This window comes from Coloeus monedula (assembly GCF_965178545.1).
Source record: "Coloeus monedula genome assembly, chromosome: 9".
NCBI classification, from domain to species: Eukaryota; Metazoa; Chordata; class Aves; order Passeriformes; family Corvidae; genus Coloeus; species Coloeus monedula.
The window spans coordinates 23,057,590-23,077,552 of record NC_138789.1 but is presented as its reverse complement, the minus strand read 5'-3'; the positions used below and the strand labels follow the sequence as shown (position 1 = coordinate 23,077,552).

The 19,963-nt window shown below is 38.7% G+C and overlaps 1 protein-coding gene across 7 annotated transcripts in view; it reads right to left on the bottom strand.

Annotated features, from left to right (window-relative positions):
• The window catches only part of MAST2 (microtubule associated serine/threonine kinase 2), a 188,646-nt gene that overhangs the window by 43,038 nt on the left and 125,645 nt on the right, over window positions 1-19,963 (bottom strand). For 6 of the 7 annotated variants that reach the window (XM_082287513.1, XM_082287518.1, XM_082287519.1 and 3 more), the window contains 4 exons: window positions 16,553-16,628; window positions 14,069-14,089; window positions 11,460-11,538; window positions 6,010-6,164 (listed from right to left, as the gene is read on the bottom strand). In XM_082287513.1, the coding sequence (XP_082143639.1) occupies window positions 6,010-6,164; window positions 11,460-11,538; window positions 14,069-14,089; window positions 16,553-16,628 (331 nt within the window). The remainder of the gene's footprint in view (window positions 1-6,009; window positions 6,165-11,459; window positions 11,539-14,068; window positions 14,090-16,552; window positions 16,629-19,963) is intronic. The other variant, XM_082287514.1, reaches the window with a different exon arrangement.

The window sequence follows — 19,963 nt, the reverse complement described above, 5'->3', positions numbered from 1 at the left end:
TTTTTCTCTAATGTAATTTTTCTCTGTGCGATCTAAGTGAGGTGTAAATTACAAGCATATAGAAACCCTTTGATACTTACACAGAAATACTGAGGCACATACATACTTCATTTTAACACTAAAATTTGTGCATGCTTAAGTATTTGCTGTCTTAGGGCTAAAGTGAAACATGAGGGATTTTGCCTTTTGCTTTCAAGGCACTTTATTCATATGGATACAGGAAATTAGGAGCTATGCAGAAATCAGGCTCCTTGAGCTGTCCTGCCAGCTGATGTCGCATTTCCTTAGGGAGAACCATGATGATAGGAGAATTTATGGGGTTTGCTTTTGTTTTTTACAAAATAATTTCTGCGCACACGAATTGGCAAGAAAGTGAATATTTAAAAACCCTCAGCTTTCTTGGGCATTTGCAGTTTTGTCTCTCACCTCTGGAAGCTCATCAATGCCACTTTTTACCAACTAAAACAACAGAGTACCCAAAACACTCTGGATAAAACCTCGGATCAAGGGTCACATTGTCATCCAAAATAAAATTTGCTCCACATACCAAGTCAAATTAAATGTCTAGCTGACTATAGCAAGACTGCAACATAATATACTGCACCATAATTTTTAATGTTGATCCTTAGCTTGGGAACTATTAGCTGGATACCTGAGTAACTACCCAAAGGCTGCCTGCCAAGCACTGCTGGGTACTTCACAGCACCTCTGGGACACAACCAGGTGAAGAAGAAACATGGACTGGGCAGATAACTGAATGCCACCAAGGGAGAACACAGGGAAATTTGGAAAAAAGATAAAAGCAGTTTAATACATTTTACTGGCATGGCATCTTTTCAAATGCAAAAGCTTCACACATTTATCCAGCACCAAAAATTTCACAGACAGAACTAAACCAGTCTAACATTTCAAGCCTCTCAAAGGAACAGATTATTTTCTGCAAAACAGAGGATACATGCTGTGCACGTGCATAACATTTTAAGACAAAAGGCAGGCTCCTTCCCTTTTCTTGGTGCAGATAGGTAGGTCAAAGAAATTATTATTGTCAGTGAGTTTTTCATTTCAGCAGAGCAGACATTAGAAGAATAATATCTGTCCCCCTAAGCTTAACAGCAGAATGAAAAACTACTCTCTCTTTTCCCTTTCTTCATGCTCCCTCCACTTTATGAGATGATGTGGTGGTGGATTTTCAGGGATATTTATCTCCCACAAAGATTTCTGTTGCCTTCAACTTGTCAAAACTCATGTGTCCTTATCTGATGCTCAAAAGTGAAAATAACTTATAGACAGCTATTTCAAGGAGCAACATTTATAGCAATAACTTAAATCTTACAAAATCTAGTTTAAGTGTGACTAAATACAACCAAGATGTTTATAAATATGTAATTTTTCCTTCACTGTAACAGCTGTATTTATTAGGAAAAAGCAGAGAAGCTAAAAGCACTGTGCTTTCCTCTGCTTTCACCCTGTACATAAAGGCTTAATTAGGTTGTATTTACATGACATGACCAAAATCAGCTCTCATAGGAAACTTAAAACTATAGGCTTTAATTTTCTGTCATTTCCAGACACATAAGGAATTTGAAAACTAGAGAGCTAAAGTTGGATAAAAGTAGGCACTAAGAGAAGCCTTCTGCTGAAGGTGAGCCTTCCTCTTCTCCCAAGAAATAAATATTTAAATATTTGAGGTAATGAAAATTACATTAATCTGAAAGTCAGAAAACTCCCCCAGCAGCAGGGGCTGCAACTTGCTCTTTCCAATATTTCAGGGGTTTTATGCATGCCAGCAAAGACGGAGACTGCTTTAGAATGAGAGCAGAAAGTTGGAGCAATGAACAGTACAAAGCACAAATAAGAATACCCAGTTTTCTTCATAATAGAAAACCACAAAAATTGTGAGTGAACCCAAAAGTTAATAAATTTAAAACCAATCACTTTGAAGAACCTTTTCAAGTCAAGTTCACAGGACTCACTGTCTTGAGAGAGAAAACAAAGAGACCAACATTATCTGTAATGCAGTCAGAACATGTTTTCAGAAGGAACAGCTGCCTTATGCAGTGGAATACAAAATGATTATCCTTCCCCCAATCCATGGGGGTGTGAATCCCTGCTCTGCAACCTGTGGTGGACAGTGCTGTCTGAGAGCAGCAGCGTGCAGTGATGAACCCACCAGGATTATTCAAGTGGTTAAAGCTGCCTCTAAAGTGCACTGAGAGAGCCCCACAACCTGCAGGATGAAAGATAAAAATGGACTATGTAGGCCACTGGTTTTCACAACACCTATTCCTTCTTGGGCATTTTATCATCAGAAGTATTTTTTGGTATTTTCCAGGAGTTCTGTCTGTATATTCTTAATGGCAGGATCCAGAGTGCTGAAAGTCAGGTTGGGGGATTGCATTTAAAAAGCACTACCCAGCAAAGAGATGATGAAGAAGCATATTTGATTAAGGATGATCTCATCTACTTCAACTATACAAAAATTCACTGCAACAATCTTCAGCCCTTTTTCCCTAGACAACATTATCCTGAAATACAAAAAGAGATCAAGAAAAATGGGCAGATTGGTGGGCTGAGTGACTGCACAAAGGTAGCTCCTGAAAAAGCCATTATTAGTTAACTCTACTTTTATCTCTGACATTCTCCACACATTCCCACATGTGAGCAACTGCTAAAGATGACAAGTAAAGAGAACTGGGTAAAGATGGAAGGCAGCAACTCTAACTTAAAAAGAGTAATGATGCCAAGTTTAGTGCAAGAATTCACAACTTTTCATGCATTTTACTCCAGGGAGAAAAGATCTTGTTCAGGTAAAGCCCAGGGTTGTTCTAAACAAAGCGAATGTAGCCTGGGGATCTCTCTGTTGGTCAATAACTTGAAGAATTTGAAGGTTGCATTACAAAAAAAAAAAAAGAAAAAGAGGGAGAACAGTTGAGAGATGATATTTAGGAACTACTTCTGCAGGTAATAAAGAAATATTTTCTTCTACTGAAGACACACTGCAAGCACCAAAACAGGGGGGTCACATGGAAATATGTTCTTTGACTGAGCACATGAGTACTGGATCTTGTTGAGACAGATGAGAGAAGAGGCTCCTGGATTTTGCAAGCAGCTTTGTAAGGACGTCACACTTTCACATTCCAGTGTTGGTGTTGTGTTCCTCCTTCCCCCTGCATAGGAAAACAGCTGGCAAAGAACCAGTGCCATTTCTTCAGGGCAGAAATTCCAGGCATTTCAAATAAGGCATGTTTAGATAAAAGATAAGTATCTTCAAGGCACACTGGCAGAACACCTCAAGCAACAGAGGTGCTACCAACCTGTCAGTGCACCCTCCACGACTGCACACTTTGTTAGTTTTATCATCCAGTTTGATCATTAAGAGTGCTCTGTATGAATAAAACATTTGCAGCTAGCTACAAGAAAATGGTACATTTCTAGCCAAAGAAGTAAGTATATTTTCCCAAAAGTTACACCTAGGCAATATCCTATATCTAGGAGTATAAAAGGATCATCTGACACTTCAAAAAAAAAATCTTGGGTTATAGAGACAAAAAAACAGTCCCGGCATTTGACAGTGACATCTCAAGATGCCAGATCCTCTCTCAAAAAGAGATATAAGGCTGCAGTCATACAGGATGAAAAATGAATACACATTAACAATCAGATCATCTCTTAAATTACAAAGCCATGGCTGCCAATTAAGGCAAATGTCTGATGTATTTTGTTCATCTGCTTTTCATTAAAGCTGATCAAACAAGACCATTGAATGCTTATGAAAAAATACATTTTTAGGAAATTACTGCTTAATTTAATTTAATGTTGAAAAAAAAAGCTGTTCTCAGCTTTTATTTTTTTAAGTAAGTGAAAATATCTTCTCACCAAGTGAGCTAACTCTAAGGTGTGGGCAAATAAATAAGCAAGTTTTGTGCAGTGAACAAGGTCTGGTCTTCATGTATTTCAGTACTTGCTTGTTTACAAGCACAGGCTGCCCTCTGTCAAAGAGGGTTTTTGCTCCTGCAAACATTGCTCCAATTGGCTGGATTAAGATATCAATTTTCCTTGGAGGTGCAAGGGCCAGTGTGAATGCTTGGTGGTGGCAAGGGGGCTTTAGAGCCACACAGCATCACAGTATTGGCAATAAGCAAAATGAAAACCAAATGAGGCACAGTAAGTCGAAAAAATTAAATTACTTCATTCTAAGGTTTGGAATACCAGTGAGGCTGGCCATTACCACAGAGAAAACAAAATAAAAATAAAAATAAATAAAATAAAAACCAGAGAGAGCTAGAAAAAGTATTCAAGAGAGGATGAAGATTAATCAGTTATACAACACACTGAATTAATCTCATCCTACCACAAATTATAAACCCACTCCATGAGAAGTCTGCTTCAAATTGGCTCACAGAAGCAAAATTCTCTGCAACCTGATAACCCATACTAACAAGGAAGAAAATAAAATTGGGCTCTTCACATGGTTGTGTATATCATTCTTGCATCAGCAAAAGTGCCCTCTACAACAGGATTACACCTGTGTTAAAGGACAATAATTGCTTTAGCATGTGCTGTCTACCTACAGCAGCTGCCTCACCTCTAGAGAATTAGTACCACTACAGTTACACTACTCAGCAGGAGCCAGCGTTAAGAGTGGCAGCACGAGGACTGAAGTAGAACTATTGTTCAAAGGGGCTTAGTACCAGCTGTGTAATTAGTGTTTTACTACATGGCACTGAGGAGGTCGCTGGCTAAGTGTGCCACTACCCACAGTACTCACCTGCTCCTGTAGATTACTGTGTAACTACACTTAGCAGATCCATATGCAATTACCATGCAGCCTGCACTGAAGTTCAGAACATACAAATAATTACAAATCATCATGAAAGGTCAGCTCTGCCATGACATGATATTCACCATGGGTTTTGTTATTATGCTGGCCTGTTTCACCTTCTCCTTTTACAGACTCTCACCCAGGTCCTGAGCTGGGCACATTGATTCAGCATTTTCAGCTGGCAGAGGCAGTGAATATTGTCCATTAATTTAAAGGTGATATCCACCTCTGACACCCTCAGATGAATGAAGATTTCACCTCCTTCAACCCTGCTTGTAAAAACCCTTTTCTTTCACAAGGTGTGTCTGGACTTTCCCTAGACTTTCATTCACTTGGTCCAGCACTAAAGGCAAAACTTAAAGGCTTTTGCCATGATACAAAATGTTTGTGGATTTATTCCATATAATTGTTAGAGATCTGCAAGAATGACTGCCCAGAGAGTTCGAGGAATCTTTGTCCTTGGAGATATTCAAAAGCCCTATGGACATGATCCTGGGCAGTCTGCTTGAACAGGGCTTTGGACACGATGACCTCAAGATACCCTTTCCAACCTCAGCCCTTCTGTAATTCCATGAAAGATGAAATTCTAGTTGTTTCTGGTTTTATGTATGGAAAAACCAACTATAGAAGGAAATAATCCTGGATAGTTATCTTTGAACAACCAGTTCTCTGAAGCAACAGTAAAATTATTCAACTACTAATGCAGGAGAAATGTTTTCAGCGCTGTTACAAAACTGCTCTGGGGTGCAATTCCATTTAAGCTTTTGACTTTATCTATTCTGGTTTTCATACCCCTTCAGAAACACTGCCAGAAAAGTTATTAAAAGTGGTTATAACCACATCCTTATGTTACACTGTAGCAAAATTCTGAGAAGAAACTTCACTAAAGGAAATCTACATCCTATGCATTTAGTTTGAGACACTTGTGGATTGTGTTTTCATAGAGTTACTGTGAAAATACAAAAGCAGAGTATACCAACCACTTTGCAATCCAAAACCTCAGCATCAAATGTGAGAAAAAAAATCCTTTCTGATCAGGTGAGGTCAGTTAAATGTTGATTCAAATAGTTTCAAAAAACATGTAACAAAGCAACTACAAATGACAATTCTTAGATCTCAAAGCACATAAAGAAATGCAATACATGTGTCCAACATCTTAAAGAGTCAGGAAACGATCCAAAGCTCACCTCAGACTGCGAGACCGAGGTCTCAAGGCTGGAGAATGGCGCCCTTCCTCATCAGTGATGCTCTCAGTACTGAAATGCTTTGTCAGGAAATGAAGTTCATCTGCCGTGGGCTGAAAGGGCAGCTGGTGCAGCTTCTCCTGAGATGAGCATGATGACTGAGTACAGAAAAAAATACAGAAAAGAAATGCACTAAACGCATGCATAGGGGTCAGCTAATGAATGGAAGAGGAACGGATTCTGCCAGACACTGTGCACTCCAGCGGAAAAGAAAGCTATTTATCAGACCAGGTGCCTCTCTTATTGTAATCATTAGGCTAAGCCAACCCTTACATTCAATGACAGAGCTGGTGAGATCAGGAAAACTTTGGGAGAGGGCTAGAGAACCACTGCATCTGATTCTGGAACCAGTACATTTGATCATGCAGGTAATTTACTATCAGGAGACGGAAAGGAAGACATGTGAGTACCAGCACTACTCAGGAAAGGACAAGGAGGTTCCTGGAGTGGTGAGCAACTTTCTTTCCTTTTCCCTCATGCTCTCTTAGCTCAGGAGTTTCACTGGCATGCAGAATGCTATGGAGCTGTGTAGACCTAAGAGTTTTCTGCTGGTTATTGGCTCTCATTGGAAATCGCTATTGTAAATGGTCAGGATTTTATTTCTCCTTTTCATTACCCATCAGGCTTCTTCTCTAACCAGGGAGGCAATAATAAAGTAAAGTATCTGACTTTGTTTTAAGATTAACAGAGTTTCTTGTTATTGAGTTAAACAGCTTATTCTTCTGCAAATAAGTTGATGCATTTATATGACACGTGTCCTGTGATAATAATAGACATGAAGCTATTTTAATTCGTGGATCTCATAAAGCCTGAGATTAAAACAAATATTTGTGGCAAATGCTAATAACATCAAAGTTGGACGTTCCAGGGGAAAAAGCTGAAGGTCAGCTAACAAATGTATTTTTTGTGTGCGTGATTCTTCAATGCCCCTTTCCATTTCACAGAAGTAAGAAAATAAATCACGTAAGGAGAAATTAAAAATTCTCTTTCAAAACAAAAGGGAAAAAGGAGAAGAAAAGGTGCTGAATAATCAGAGTAGCACTGAACAACACCAGTGGGCCTTATTAAAAGAATCACCCTGACCTAAGTTCCACAGCTCCTTATTATCTGATGAAATGAATTATGTACACTGTTCCAGCAGAAAAACTTTTCCTTTTGCTACAGTAACACTCACTCAGACTGGAAGCACCACATCCCAGTACCAGAAGTATTGGTAGGAGGGAATTATATATGATATAACACATGACCAAGTTTTAACTCACCAAGCATGGGAAAGAAGGCATATCTGTCTCTTGCCATATAGCTAGATGATTTGGATTGACATTTTCTGAGGGAAAAAACCCAATCAACCAACAAATCTGAGATAAACAAGTTACGTAGAATGCATCTGGTCAAATGGTGCAATTATTCTAAGTATTGTAAGCAACATAAAATCAGGTGATATAAAAACCTGTAAACATAAAGATCCTATCCTTAGATAAAAATTTAATTGGCTCCAGATCCCAGATCCGCTTCCACTGCACTGCACAGAGACATTTACAGGAAAAAACCCCCTTGAAAGCCTTGGGATGTGCACAAACTTCCCAAGCGTGCCTGGAACTGGAAGCCACCACTTCCAACGTTTTCTTTCAGGCAGGTCTAGGTGGAGGGATCATGCTGGGAAGTCACTTCCAGCCCAGTGTGCACACACTGATGATTACACAGGTGGTGTATCAGCTTGCACTGGTCTATCCCACACTGAAGCCAAGACAGAGTGTGGGTATTTGTCCCTTTGCCCACAGCTGTTCTGCTCAAACTGTTTATGCCAAATACAGTGACTATTGTCTCCGTTAAGTACAGAATTATGCAGGTCCTGTTTTGATTTTCAGAGATTTCTTTGATGTCTTTCTTTGTGTCTCAAACAATACAAGGAGCAGGAAGAAGAACTTGCCTATGAAAAATCCTCAAAGGAAAAGTTACTGAAATCAGTAACTTTTGAAAGCAGCTGAAATCTCATCCATGGTGAATAATACAGATCCGGCAGCAGAGCAGGAAGTACTAAAGACTTCATCTTACAAACCTGCATTAGCAGATACCCAAGTTCTGGCATTGCAAATACATGTCTGATTCAAAACGAATTAAGGAAGGTTAGCACATAGTTACTTGAATTAGAAAAAAGAAAAATCAAAACTTATAATCTAGAAAAACCATTAAAAAACTTTATGTTTCCCAACAGAAAAATCACTGGGGAAGCCGTGCTAGTCAACCCATGGACAGCCCAACAAAATCCTCCCTTCACTTCCTCTCCCTAAAAGAAATCAGATCACGAAGTTTAGAATTCTAGAGAGTAACTAATGAAAGCCCTGAAGATAAAGACCATGGACTTTTCCCTGCCAAGGGCTTCTCTAGCAGTATTAAGGCATACAACCTTTCAATGAAAAAGCATGAAAGAAAATTGAAACACTTCTGATGTATTGATTTTCAGGTAATCACATCACAGTACTCAATATTTGCAGCAGACTAATACAAATATCCCCCAGTGTCTTAATTACAGATGCAGAATTAGCCAACTCTTCTCCAGTAAAAAAAACCAAGCTATACTACAGTTGCTTATAAACTAACTCTCCATCTAAAAAATGAATAGCAGATTAACTGCTTAAAAATAATTGTATATTGGCCCATCTAACCAATTATTTTATGTTCACCTAACTTGAAAGGTCTTCTCCAGCTTTTTCAGTATTGGTTTGACGATACATCTGGTCTTCATTATTTGTATGGAAAGGGCAAATGTGGTTTGTCTTTTATTTAAGTGTCATACCTCATTTGGAAGCAAAAAATAAAGCACAATCTACAGGTTCTCACTGACCTTAGACTAGGTAAATGCCTTGGTTTGTTCAGTAGGTTGGTAGAGCAGGTGATCTATGACCACAGAGATGAGGGTCAGCTCTTGCTCTCATACAAAACTCAACCAGCAGGATACAGAACAGACACTGCCCTTCTTGCTGTTTCATTTCCCACTGACACAAACACCAGAAGGGATGTCTACTGGCTTCCTTCTATCTTGCTTGAGAAAGAAACGTAATCTTGAGGACTGATCATATGAAATGGAAGCTCAAACTTCTGTTAAATTCATATCTGCAGCTATGAATTTAATTCTACACTAATTCATTGTGTCCTTTTGACAAGCCCCTTCACTACCTCTTACTTCAGTTTCAAAGTCTACGCAGGAATAACACTGCTTATCAACTTTAAGGTGTTACTCAGATCAATTCAAATTAATTCTAATCTGTGAAATGCTGTGATAATAGGATTGGCTTAGAAATGTAATCCCAGGTTTAATACCTCCAACAATTGCATCACTACTTACTAAACAGCCCATTTCAATGTCTCTCTAGATTGTACCACTGAACCAGCAAAAGGACCAGAGATGAGAAACTCAGTCATTTATGAAAAAAGAATAAAGCTCTTGGAATTACATGTTTCAACCTATTTCCTGCAGGAAGGTGAATTCAGGTCCACATCGCTTTATGCTTCTCATTACACTTCCCTGTTACTCACACTTCAAAAAATTACCATTTGAACTGATGCTTTCTATATGACATGTCTATCTCAGATTTGTTGGATTGTTTGTTTGTTTTCTTATGGGAAAACATCAATCAAAATGATCTGTCTATTTCTGGGAACATGACAAGAGACAAATATGCTTTATTTCCCATGCCAGAAAGCTGAGAACTTTCTAAAAGTAGCCTTGATTTCAAAGCAAGAACTGATACTTCCAAGAGATTTTTGGTGTTGTTACTTTTGCTCTCTCCATGGACATACACCTGAAGTCTGGTCAAACTACAAACTCTTGAAAAACTGCAATTTGGCTTCCAAAGGTGTCATCCTCACAAGCAAATGGGAAGCTGTCACAGTGACTACCAATGATCAAACTATTTGGATGCCATCCATATGGAAAGTAACTGTACTTGCTCCACGCTCCATAGCTTGCTCCCAGAAGAGGACTTAGACATGACTTATGCCCATGAACATCTCGCCTAAGACTATAAAGGCGAAAGCAGAGCCCCTTTTTAACAGCTGCTCTTAGATACTTCAGTATATAATAATGTGTGGCAGTGAAACCAGGGACATCTTTTTCATGTTGATAATGAATCCTACTACATTTTTCTGTGCTACTACCCACATATCTGTATGCATACTGAAATCGAGTCATCTGCCTTCTAAGGAGACAAAAAAAACCCCAAACTCAACAAGAAAAAACTTTTTGAAGTTCAAAAGATAACTAATGATAGAAATTGCGTGAACTAGAGTTTGCAAGAATGTGTCTGAACAAATGAAGTTATAGAGATAAGATTAACATTGCAAAATCAAATTTTAATCATATCAATTCACACTAATAGGAAACTTTTGACCCCAATTTCTTCTCTTTCTATATAGACTGCATTTAACACTCACCTCCAAAGAAACTGATAAATGTATTTGAGAGGCACTAGAAAGCTTATGGATGAACTTAGAACAGTTCACAAGGTAAACAGTGATACAGAGTAAGATCTGCATAACGTGGAGTACTGAGTCCTAATTAATGAAGGTGTTTATTATTAGGAACGTAGTGTAAATAAATAATTCATACAAAACCAAGTGATCAGTATTATGGAAAGAGGCAGTGATTTGTTACCACACAGTTGAAGACACCATAACACACATACTAAAGCATGTTACATTAAGTCTGTACTGGCAGCCTTCAGAGTTCTAATGTTTCTATGCTTGTCTTTGCAAGGTCCTCGTGGATAACCACAACACCCAGCTGACCTAAACTAAAGAGTGAGATTCATTTTAGGAAGCATGTCAAGAGTTACAAGGGTTAACGTGGTGCTGCCAGCTTAGTGGTATTACTGACAGAACTCAAGCACACTGCAACCAGCCTTTCTAATGATGGCTGTAAGAACTGAAAAGCTTCATTAGGAGGTTCAAATTATTGGAGTTGAATAACAGATGTGGCTTATCAGTTTTTCTTTCTGCTAGCCTGATAGCAGAGGTTTTCAGACTAAGTACTTGAAAGCAGACAGGAGTTTCATTTCCCAGTTACAAAAAGCTGAGAGCTGGAAGGTATTTATGCACTATCTCTGAGTCCTGCCACTTTGGAGACTTTGTGCCTTTCAAATGATTGCTCGAGCCAAGTGCTGCACTGGGATTTCACCAATGCTAAAGGCAAACTGCAAGATGATAGGAGCTGGGAAATGGAGGGAAAAAGCAGCAGAACCAATAACTAAAATAATTTTTAAAATAATTAGTATATTAAATAATGTTAGCAAAACAATGAAGAAAGATCCAGTATTTTAGTAGAGACTCAAAAGCTGATTTGTTAGGGTGTATTTGTACAAACTGAATTGCTTGGAAAAGTCTGTGTCACTTACTGAAACTGTTGAACTGGGAGTGTTTGTTCCATATCCAGATGAAGGAAGGGAGGCCAAGGACCAGCGGCGTCCATCCGTTCTGGGGAAAAGACGTGAGGGAAATTACAGTCAGGAACACATTGTGGCTAATTCTTGAGAGAAATAAGCAATTTTCTCTTCCATATCTCCTAACATCATGCTTTTATTAATGTATTGAGTTATTCAGATAAATCAGGTATCCTATTTACAATCACACTTGTGGAAAAACAGTTAGAATAAGTTTGAAAAGCGAAACTAGGTGACCTTGGAAAAGATAAAGCAAAGGGGCACCAGAATCCTGCATTAAGTAGATGCTTTTTAGCTGTACAAAACTTGGAGTTTCTGTAACAGAGAAATAAAAACAGCTCCTTGCAAACTTCTTTGAAAAAGACACTCACGCCTAACATACTTACGCAGCTCCTTGTCTTGCAAATGAAGATTCAGATTGAGGACAAAAAAATCACATTAGATCAAGAATCAACTGAAAGCAGATTAATTTGTTTACCTTCTCAGAGGGCATTCTGCCCAGCACATTGCTTGGCACGCCTGAGAAATTAAACCCACAACAGCAGATAGGAACAGAGCCAAGGGGCCCACTCGAAATACAGATGTAAATCACAGAAAGCTCACCTAGGGTCCTTTCTCCTCCAGTCAGTGTAACACTAGTAGTTATTTCCCTACTGTAGCCAAATAAACATGTCCCTCAGGGAAAACATCCAAAACACTGTGGAGATATTGCAGAAACGTCTTGTTTTGCCAATGTCAAAACTGAGGAATTGAGGAACTACACAAAAGCTTTGAGAAGAATCAGTGTTGCCCTCCCTGAAACCCTCTTCTTCCCCCAAACCCAATCTCAGTGAGGATGGAAACTGAACATTCAGGTCAGTCTCACAGTACTTTTTCTGTCCCTGATCTATTTTCCCACATTTTGTGTCCTTAAAATGGACAACCATGTCCTGTTGCACAATGGGATGGGCATTATAAAGTCTTCCTCACATCAGTTTCCATTTGCTTGGGCTTTTTCTTGCAGCAGATTATCAGTAACTGGTCATAACATGAAGCTGAATTAGAACAGTTCTAACCTGCTTTGGAATGATGGGGGGGATGGGGGGACTGGTTCACATAGATACAGTGAATTTATGCAAGTGCATTATAAAATAGGATGTTTGGTACAGGTTTGAAATAGTGATTATAAAAACCTCAACTGTTATCTTCACTGCAGTATTTCTCATCCCACCACCCATACCCATGAAGCCTCATCTCCAGAAAAACTTTCAGTGCCCACCAAGACAAAAACCCCTGTTTGCAGTTTTTCCAGCTCTAGTTCCTTTTATTTTCAGGCACTGATAGACACCACTCTTTGCCATCCATCTTAGAATGAGAGGGAAACAAACTCACTGTTCCACATCACTGAAAGAATATTATGTCAACAGAGTTTTTAAAAGACTCGTGCTTCATGCATTAAAAAAAATAGTAAGTCTGTAATGCAGATTTTTATTGCATGCGTATGCTACAGCTAAACCCCATTTAGCCACAGGTGATGTTTTCTCTGGCAAGACAATTAAATGTAAAAGAACAATCTCAAAATAATTTCAAGTGAAATGGAATTCCTTTCTCAACCCTGAAAAACAACTATCAGCATTACAAACTTGTTGCATGCTGTGGTAAGGGATTGAACACCAAACTTTAATGATCTTCACTGAGCTTCTTGTAACATACAGAGGCACTGGGGAAATATTTAGCTCAATGATTCAACCTCACTTTGGATCCTCAGTTCCAAAGCAAAACATTCTGTTTCTTGCTGCACAAGTCACTCATTTCTTGCAAAAGAAAAGCTTCATTTTTTTTTTTACTGAATTACCTAAATGATGTATTGAAATAACTTCAGAATTTTCATTTTGACCAAGTTAAAAGAAAATATCTTTCTCAATTAGAAAATTCCAGCACACCCCTTCATGCTTGGGCTATTTTCTGCTGATGCAATCAAGGCAAGCAATGTGCTAAGCAGTCAGGACACACATATCAGCTCTTCTCTAGCAGAAAGAAGTGGGACAAGAGTGAAAATCTTTCAAATCAAAGGAAGGGAAAAAGACTTTTAAAGCAAATTCCTCCTGCATTTATGCAAAACATTTCAAAGCTACTTCAGTGTTTTGTTAATAAACATATTTTTAGAGACAACATGCAGTATTACTTCAGCATAAGACACTTGGAATGAAATCTTTAGGTTTTTTATTTATTATAGACACTTTGCCAGCACAACAAAGACATGCAAACAACAAATTTTGCCTCTAAAATGACATTTTAATTAGTTAATTAAGGAGGTGTTTTTATGGCAGCTAAATGCTATTTCATGAAGAAGCAGATCAATTTCAAACAAGAAGGAGTTAGAAAAACAACACATCTTCTCCAGAGCGCTACCTGTTTATCATTTTAAGCCAAAGTGTAAAGATTTTCTGTTTCTATTACAAAGACTAGAAGCTGAATGCTTAAATGGGGTTGTTACAGCATGAACTTGTTAGGGACACGTGCTCAGCTGCACAGAAGCACAGCTCATACACACACACAAACAGCAGCAATGGGATACACGTTACCTGTCTGCTCTGTGTCCATGGCTGTGTGGAAAAAATTGTACAATAGTTATGAGAGAGAGAGAAGTAAAAGATGCATGTGATTTCTGAAAACAACGTTCATCTTCTGTTAGTGGTATTCCTCCAAGATCAGTTTTAGTGAGTACGAGCAGAATTAACCATTGCAGTGGTTTCAACCACACATTTCCTTATTCCATCAGGAGGATTCCTGCCAGTGCTGTGGCTATGACACAGCCATTGAAAGGGTATCTAACAGGGATTTATGGTTAATCACAAGTCAGACTAAGGACAATCTTGCAGTAAATTGCAGTGGCTTTACAATAACACAAGTTTTCCAAACAAGTTTCCTACTCCATCTCAAGAAAAAACTCATCACAGGGCTATAATGAAAGAATGGAAATCACAAATGATGTCCAAACAGGATAATAAATGAAGAAATTACCCCACTAATAAAAGGCAGAAAATCAGCAACAAGTAATTCCTCTGATGGCAATGGCAGGAAATGAGGTAAGGGCCATCTCTTAAGCCCCACGCAATGTCAACAAAAAGGGTACCGTGCAATATCCATTTCTCTGGCACCACACTTGCAATTCCTTAATTCCATCATATAGAAGTTATTCTGAGACCAGTATGGGGTAATCTAGCATGGATCTGTTGTTACTGCTGGCATGGCTATTCAGGGTGTAATGCAAGTAGAAAATAGAAACAGGTTTCTAAAACAAGCTGTGCTTAAGTGTTCTTTTCCCTGGCAGAAAAAGTATAGAGAGGAACATGCATACTGTAAAATGAATCACTGTACTCAATAGGACAGGCTTAACCTTTATTCACGTATTCCTTTAAAAATTAGATTTAAAAAACATAAAAGTATGAAAGGGTATTTTTCAGAGTTTTATTATTAAAACATGCATTTGCTGTCCGAACTTTTAGAAAGCCATGGTACTGAAGCAGCAAGCTGAAACATGATGTCGAAAAGTTATGCTAAGTTTTGACAATGGTTTCTGCTGCAAATTTTCTGCCATGTTCCAGGACCCAGAACTCCTGTGAGATACTCCAGATACTGTGAAAACTGGTACAAGTTTGGTTGATTTCAACAGAGATTATTGAATACACCCAGGTGAGGCTTTAAAAACAAAGGTGGAGGAGTCTACTTGAATTGTTTTACCAGCAGGTAAAGCACTCATTTTCCTTCTGAGGCCACAGGAAAATATATATCCAGTGTCTTATATTTCACGTGCTATTAAAAAGCTTTTTCTTATGTAAGACCAGAAGACCAAAGTCTACTTCAAACAGAATTCAAGGACACCAGGTCTTCTAGCAAATCACCTCAATGGAGAAATGCTCCAGGATTTTCCTGCCATTCAGATAAAGGGTGTACCTTATTCCATCAAATTCCAACCCTTTATTCTTCTTTGAAGTTTTGAGACTTTTTTTTTCTAACTAGTCCTCAAGTTAAATCTGTCATTCTCAGAAAACTTACTTCCTCTCAGGATGATCACACATTTCCCATCCTCAGATCATTTGAACACAGACTGGGGTTTTTTCAGCCAAGGCAGAGTTTAACAAATCCAAAATACTCTCCTCACACTTGAATCTAATAACCCACCTCCTATGCACAAACCCTGCTTAGGAGCTCTCTAATTTCCCTGCTCTTTCTTTCTCACAAAACTTACCTTTCTGTATCACTATCCATTTCTGCCTGCCTGCTGGGATTCAGTATTCAAATCACCATTTTTCTGCTTTTCCCAGCTGTCTCTATTCTTTCTATCCTATTGCTAACACTAAATCCACCACTGCAGTATCAGATTTCTTTCCAGCAGTTTGATACACCGCATGACCAGCACCTGTCCAGCACTTGCTGCAGGACAGATGACAGCTTCACATTTGGGTCTCTCAGTGCTGCTCTTCTAGAGGTTCTTGTAGACTTGCAATTTCAATTATCAGCTATTTTCCTCATTAGAGCAGTAATGTTCTCTTGACGGCAATGCCCAAGAAAGCAGAGAAAACTCTAGAGTCACTACAAGTGAGAAGGGAGGGAATGAAGGCACAGAGCTGTGCACACCTAATTTAAGGTATGTTTATATCTTTGTGCAGACATAGCAAAGAAGATCAGCACATAGCACCTCAGTGAGAGCAACATCTAGGACTACAACTAAGTCACAATTACCTAATCATGGCTGGCTTTAATGTCACTGTGACTAAATTATTTGTTATATCACATGCCCTACACGTCATCCTTCTGGGAGAACGTTGTCTCTTCCCTAGGCAGCATTAACTACTTAATTTACTTTATCTTTTTTCTAGGTCTAAAAAGTACCTAATACTTTCAGGTGCTGCCAAGATGTAATCCACAAGGATTAAAATCAAATAAAATTGTAAACATCAAAGAAAGTAAAACACAATCAAAAATGTTCTAACCCATAGGCCATTTGTAAATAAAGTGTATAGACTATTTGCTTGCCAGCCCAGAGAGAATAGATCTTCCCTTACCTTCGGGCAGGAACAAAGGAAAAATGAGCAGGTGCATTTGGAGAGAAGTTCCTGGGACTGTCCAAGGGGCTGCTACCTGTTTAAGAAAACAAAAATTAACAGTTCAAAACCATTTCATTTGCATTTGCAACAAATGGAGTCAGTTTTCACTGTTCTGTAAGACCTTCAACTGCAAGTCACAAATAATTGGAAATATGGGGCTTTGAGCATTAGTTTGCTAAAGAAATGTTCTGACACAGATGTACCGGTATTTTTCCTCCTTTTAAAATAATTTAAAGGGTATGTTTCACTTCCTACTTTCAGGTAAGTAATGTACCACCCATAGACAATAGAGTCTTCTAATATTTTGCAATAATTTATATCTACAAGCTTTTCCTAACACTTGTCAATGAAAAACCTGAGTTGGAAATGACACTGATGAGAGTTTCAGGAATAATAAACAGTAAGAAAACTTTTCTTCCTAATACATGCCAAGGTTGAACGTAAAATCCACTGAGAAAAAAAAAAGACACACCATGAGAACTGCCCATGATAATAAAAGGACTATGTATATGTAAGATGATTTGGCTAAAATCTATTCATAGTCACACTAACTACCACTTTTCTGAAATAGTACTTTTACCATGAAAATGAAACTACCAGGGAAACTATACAGAAAGGAAGAAAAAACACTTAATTTTCTCCTGGCACGAGTGTTTTTCCTCTGGGCTTTGTCACATGGTGTTTAAGCATGGTGAGTGGTTTATTGCAATGTATTTTATTCCAAAGTAAAAAGCAACCATCACACAGAAAGCCTTTCTGAAAGCCAGGATCATTTACAAACCAACTACAGAAACGTTTGGAAGTTATGGATGAATTCGCAAGCTTCACATCAGTGAGTGTGCATTCTATTGGGCATGAAGTGGTTTGCTTTTTCTGATCATTAATATGGGCACAGAAGAGAAACTATACACAGCAAACATGTGTCAACAGCAATTTTTTTGTGCAAAGACAACAATATAGCACTAAAATAAGACCAGGAAAATGAAATAGATTCTAGAAAAGCAATACACTGCAAGGTACATCAGAAACGGTTTTAAATTTAGATCCCATATAAAATGGTTTTATTTTAAAAGCCATGTTGAAAACTCAAGTATGAGTCATATGCGAAGGACTTGTCTCTTTTTCAGAGGCTTGAGTTGCCCAGTTTGCCCCACAGGGCAGCAGTGATTTTGCAGTTACAGTCCCATCCAGCAACCTACTGAAGTTTATAATTAAGCTCCATTAATTTCAATCCAAGTTATCCACACACTTTTGCTGTTCCACTGAGCAGGAGCAGGTGCTCAGTTGAAGGCAACATTCCCTCACACTTCAGCCTTAGAAATAGGTCACAAAAGTTTGCAGCAGCATCTCTGCACAACTTCTGTGAGCAAGGTGGGCACACCTGGCACATGTGTTGGGGCAGGGAGGGAGGAGGAGGAGAGGGGGAACAGGCTGATACCTCCTGGGGTATGAGGATGGCCACAGTGCAGCACAGGCCAGCAAACTCCATCTGGTCTGCAAGTCCACAAGGGGAAAAACAGCAGCTGGTTGAGATTAAACCAGCCCCAGGCTGATGTAACATGTGTCATGGGGTGATGAGAGAACTGGAGAGGTAAGTGAATTCCAGACCACTCCACAATCTGCTTCATCAAGAGCAAACTAAATTAAAAACAAAGAGTTTGAGCAACAGGTTTGTTTTCCTTTGGCTTGGTTTTCATTCGCATTGTTAGCTAAGACTAACAATGAGTTCACAGTTTAATATAACACAATTCAAGTCTTCATCCATAACTGGATACTGTTTAACCCATTCCCAGTACATCCCAAGTACAGAGGGGAGAGAGTGATCAGAAACCAATAGCTAAATAATTTTCAGTGCTTTCATTTATTAAACTTGTACTCATTTTAATTCTCATGGTCACAACAAAAAATCTGAACCATTTTGCTACTTTTGAACCACAAGAAGATGGAGAGGTCTGACAGTCCCAGTCTAGGAGGCACTGCAAGCTTACAAGGATGATTGAAGAAGTCACCAAAGTGAAGAACTGAGCCATGCATGAACACACACATCCTGGTAGCAGCACATGCCTTGGGGTAAGGGTCACCAACCACTTGCTAGCAGAAAGCCGAAGGAGCATTTCAGGATGCAGCGGGAGTGAGGCCTTTCCATGGTCATGCAGATGATCTAACAGCACAAGGAAGGCTGCCAGCTTTGGTGAGAACCTTGGTCTTGGCCTTCTCATTTTTCAAGCTTTTCTGACAATGAACACTACTGTGTCAAGATGACAGTTTTGAACAAAAATCTCATTGCCCAGTGTTGTTATAAACAAGCAATAAACTGTCATTGCCTTTTTATATCTTCATCAATCTTTGAGCTTTCTGGGGTATGATCAAAATAGAATTTCAGAATAACTGAGTAAATTGGGTAATGACAGTTTTTAAATTTTGAAATTAAGTATGTGGGTGTTCAAACTCTTCTGAGCCTGCACTGTGTGGTACAGAGATACTACTAATTTTTGAGCAACTACTTTTTCAGATGTATACGGCCTATTTCCTTTCAGACACTGGAATTTTAATTAGATCCCCTGTGATTTGCTTCTAGTTTTAGAATGAAAAGCAATTAGTTTTTCTACTCAATTCAAGTCTGGGTGAAGCTTTTAAAACAACAACAGGGAGACAGGGAATTACTACTTTCCCTAAAATTTCCCAGCACTGCTGCATCTGCTCAAGATGAAGGTATTTTAATAAGAGAAACCTGAGTGCAATGGTCTCATTCACCAAGGCTGATCGAAACCCTATTTATTCCGTAGCAAAGGTAGATTCCCCTGTTGCTCCAGGGTTATAGTTGGCTACTACTGAACCTGAAATGCCTCTGTCTCAAGGGAGGCTGTTACACAGAATGATTGTCCATTAGGTAAATCAACACAGCTACACCAGTGCCAATAATTCAGGCAGGAACCTTTACATCTTCCGGACACAGGAAGATGGATGCAGCCAAAGCATTTGTAAATCCACTACCTTCAAAATATGAAACCAGACCTTACAGGCAATGGCAGTCTCAGTTATCCCCTACAAACATGAATGACACTCATCAGATAGGTTATGAGTCCAAAAACTCACAACAGAACTATGCTGTAAAACTGAAAACCATACTTCTGAGAGCCATTAAAAAATAACAAATAAATACAAAAGGCAAAGTTTTTGTGGTTTTCTATGCAGGACATTCAAATTATTTGCTGAATATTAAAGCAAACAGCTAAAGGTCATATGCACACTACAGAATTAAATGCCTTCCAGCACACACATTTCAAAATGAGCAAAATATTTAAAGCACCCTGTGTACAATGAGTCTCCTAAACAATGAATGCCATGGTGCTCTCACAGCACCCAAGG